This window comes from Natrix helvetica (genome assembly GCF_964273705.1).
Source record: "Natrix helvetica genome assembly, chromosome: 3".
Lineage (NCBI taxonomy): Eukaryota > Metazoa > Chordata > Lepidosauria > Squamata > Natricidae > Natrix > Natrix helvetica.
Genome location: NC_138549.1, coordinates 74,034,866 through 74,036,558, shown reverse-complemented (window position 1 = coordinate 74,036,558; position 1,693 = coordinate 74,034,866). Strand labels below are relative to the sequence as shown.

At 46.8% G+C, this 1,693-nt stretch overlaps 1 protein-coding gene across 1 annotated transcript; it reads right to left on the bottom strand.

Moving 5' to 3' along the window:
• Positions 1 to 434: 434 nt before the first annotated feature.
• LOC309390071 (protein LDOC1-like) lies at positions 435 to 767 on the bottom strand (the record flags this gene model as incomplete). Its single annotated transcript, XM_081949152.1, has 1 exon — positions 435 to 767. One exon carries the CDS (start codon positions 765 to 767, stop codon positions 435 to 437), a length of 333 nt encoding a protein of 110 aa, XP_081805278.1.
• Between the last annotated feature and the right edge of the window lie 926 nt (positions 768 to 1,693).

Genomic DNA, 1,693 nt, shown 5'->3' with positions numbered 1-1,693 from the left:
CACAATAAAAGCACAACCCCTCTGAGCGCCGTCTGTTTTTTTCCATTATCAAAAAGCGGGGTTTGGCTGCACCTAATTCCATGTGCTCCTCCCATGGAGTTGGAGTCTCACATGTGGCCAGAACCACCCTGTTCTCCTGGGATATGCGGTGACTTCCCTGCCTCTGCAACCGAGCATCAATCCGGAGACACAGATGGACCGGTGTGTTTAAATTCGGTGGCCTATCCATACACACCAGCTCATCCTGCAATTCTTCTGACAACCCATCCTGAAATGTGTCAATGAGGGCTGCCTCATTCCAAGCCAAATCCTGGCTAAGTAGTCTAAACTCGTTGATGTATTCTTGTAAGGAATGCTGGCCCTGCTTCAGAGTCTTCAGACACTGAGTAGCCATCTTCATCTTAATGGGGTCCTCTTACATTAACCCAAGGTGGTCAGAGCCCCCTGAAGTCATCCAGTGAAGGACTAGCCTGGACCAGCAGTGGGGTAGCCCAACAAGCTGTGAAGCCAGAGAGAAGGCTAATCATAAACCCCACTTTTACTTGGTCAGTGAGGAAATCCTCTGCTCTCAAGCTGATAAACAGCTGGCATTGTCCCCCAAAAGTCGGAAACATGGCTTGGTTGCCATCAAATTTATCAGGCACTGCAACCAGGCATTTTCTCTGAGGCGGTGGTGGAGCAGTGGGAACTTGGAGCTGAGCCACCTGGGCAACCAGCACAGCTACCTGTTGCATGAGCTGCACGTTTTCTGCATGAAGCTGCTCCATTTTAAATTATATTTAAATCTATTTTAGAAGGCAGGAAACAAACTGTTCTGTGCCAAGCCTCTACAATATATACGGACGCAGATTTGGTTTTCTGCCACAACTAAGGAGGGAGATAAGCAACCGCTTGGCTGGGAGCCAAGAAAGCTATCTCTATGAAACAAGGCTTGAACTCATGAAAGTCTCCCAATCTTTCTCTATGGCTGGATCAGTAAATTGTTGTTTCCTGCAAAATGCCCCTCCCGTCGCCCCACCTATAAGCTCTCTGGGTGGGGCAAATCAGTAGCCACCTATTCCTATTTCCTTCTGTGATCCTTTTTCCAAAGCTGCTCCCTCCTCCTCGCAGCCCTACTTATACACACATCAGGGACAGCCTCCTCTGCTCTTCCTCACTGCTCCCTGACTCAGATGCCACCTGTTGGCCAACAGGCCTCTTTAGTCCCTGCTCTGACTCCGAACACCCCCCAGAGTCTTCCTCAGCCTCCAGGGCAGTCCCATAGTGTTCATTGCTGTCAGATTCCACCAACAGCTCAGCCGGCCGCTGTTGGGCCACAACAGCTACTAAATCATAGTCCTGATTTGGCAGTTACCAACAGCACCTCAAGACCAAGATGTCTAGCAAAGCAACCATCTAAGGCAAAAAGTGGCTTAGATATCTTATTTTGGGAGGATATACAGATGGAAACTTGGTCCAATAAATCCAAACTCCATTTAAACATAGATTCATTAAATCAAATTTTCACCGAATTAGTTGCCCTCTGTTTGCTCAAACTGTCATGGTTTCAGACTTCTAGCCAACAAAAGCCATTACACTTTTGCAGTTTTGAAATAGACACCATATTATGATATATTTTGAATTGAGGTACTAGGGTAAGTATACCATAATTTCAATCTCCTCTCTACTATTTGTTCAATCAGGGATTAAATTG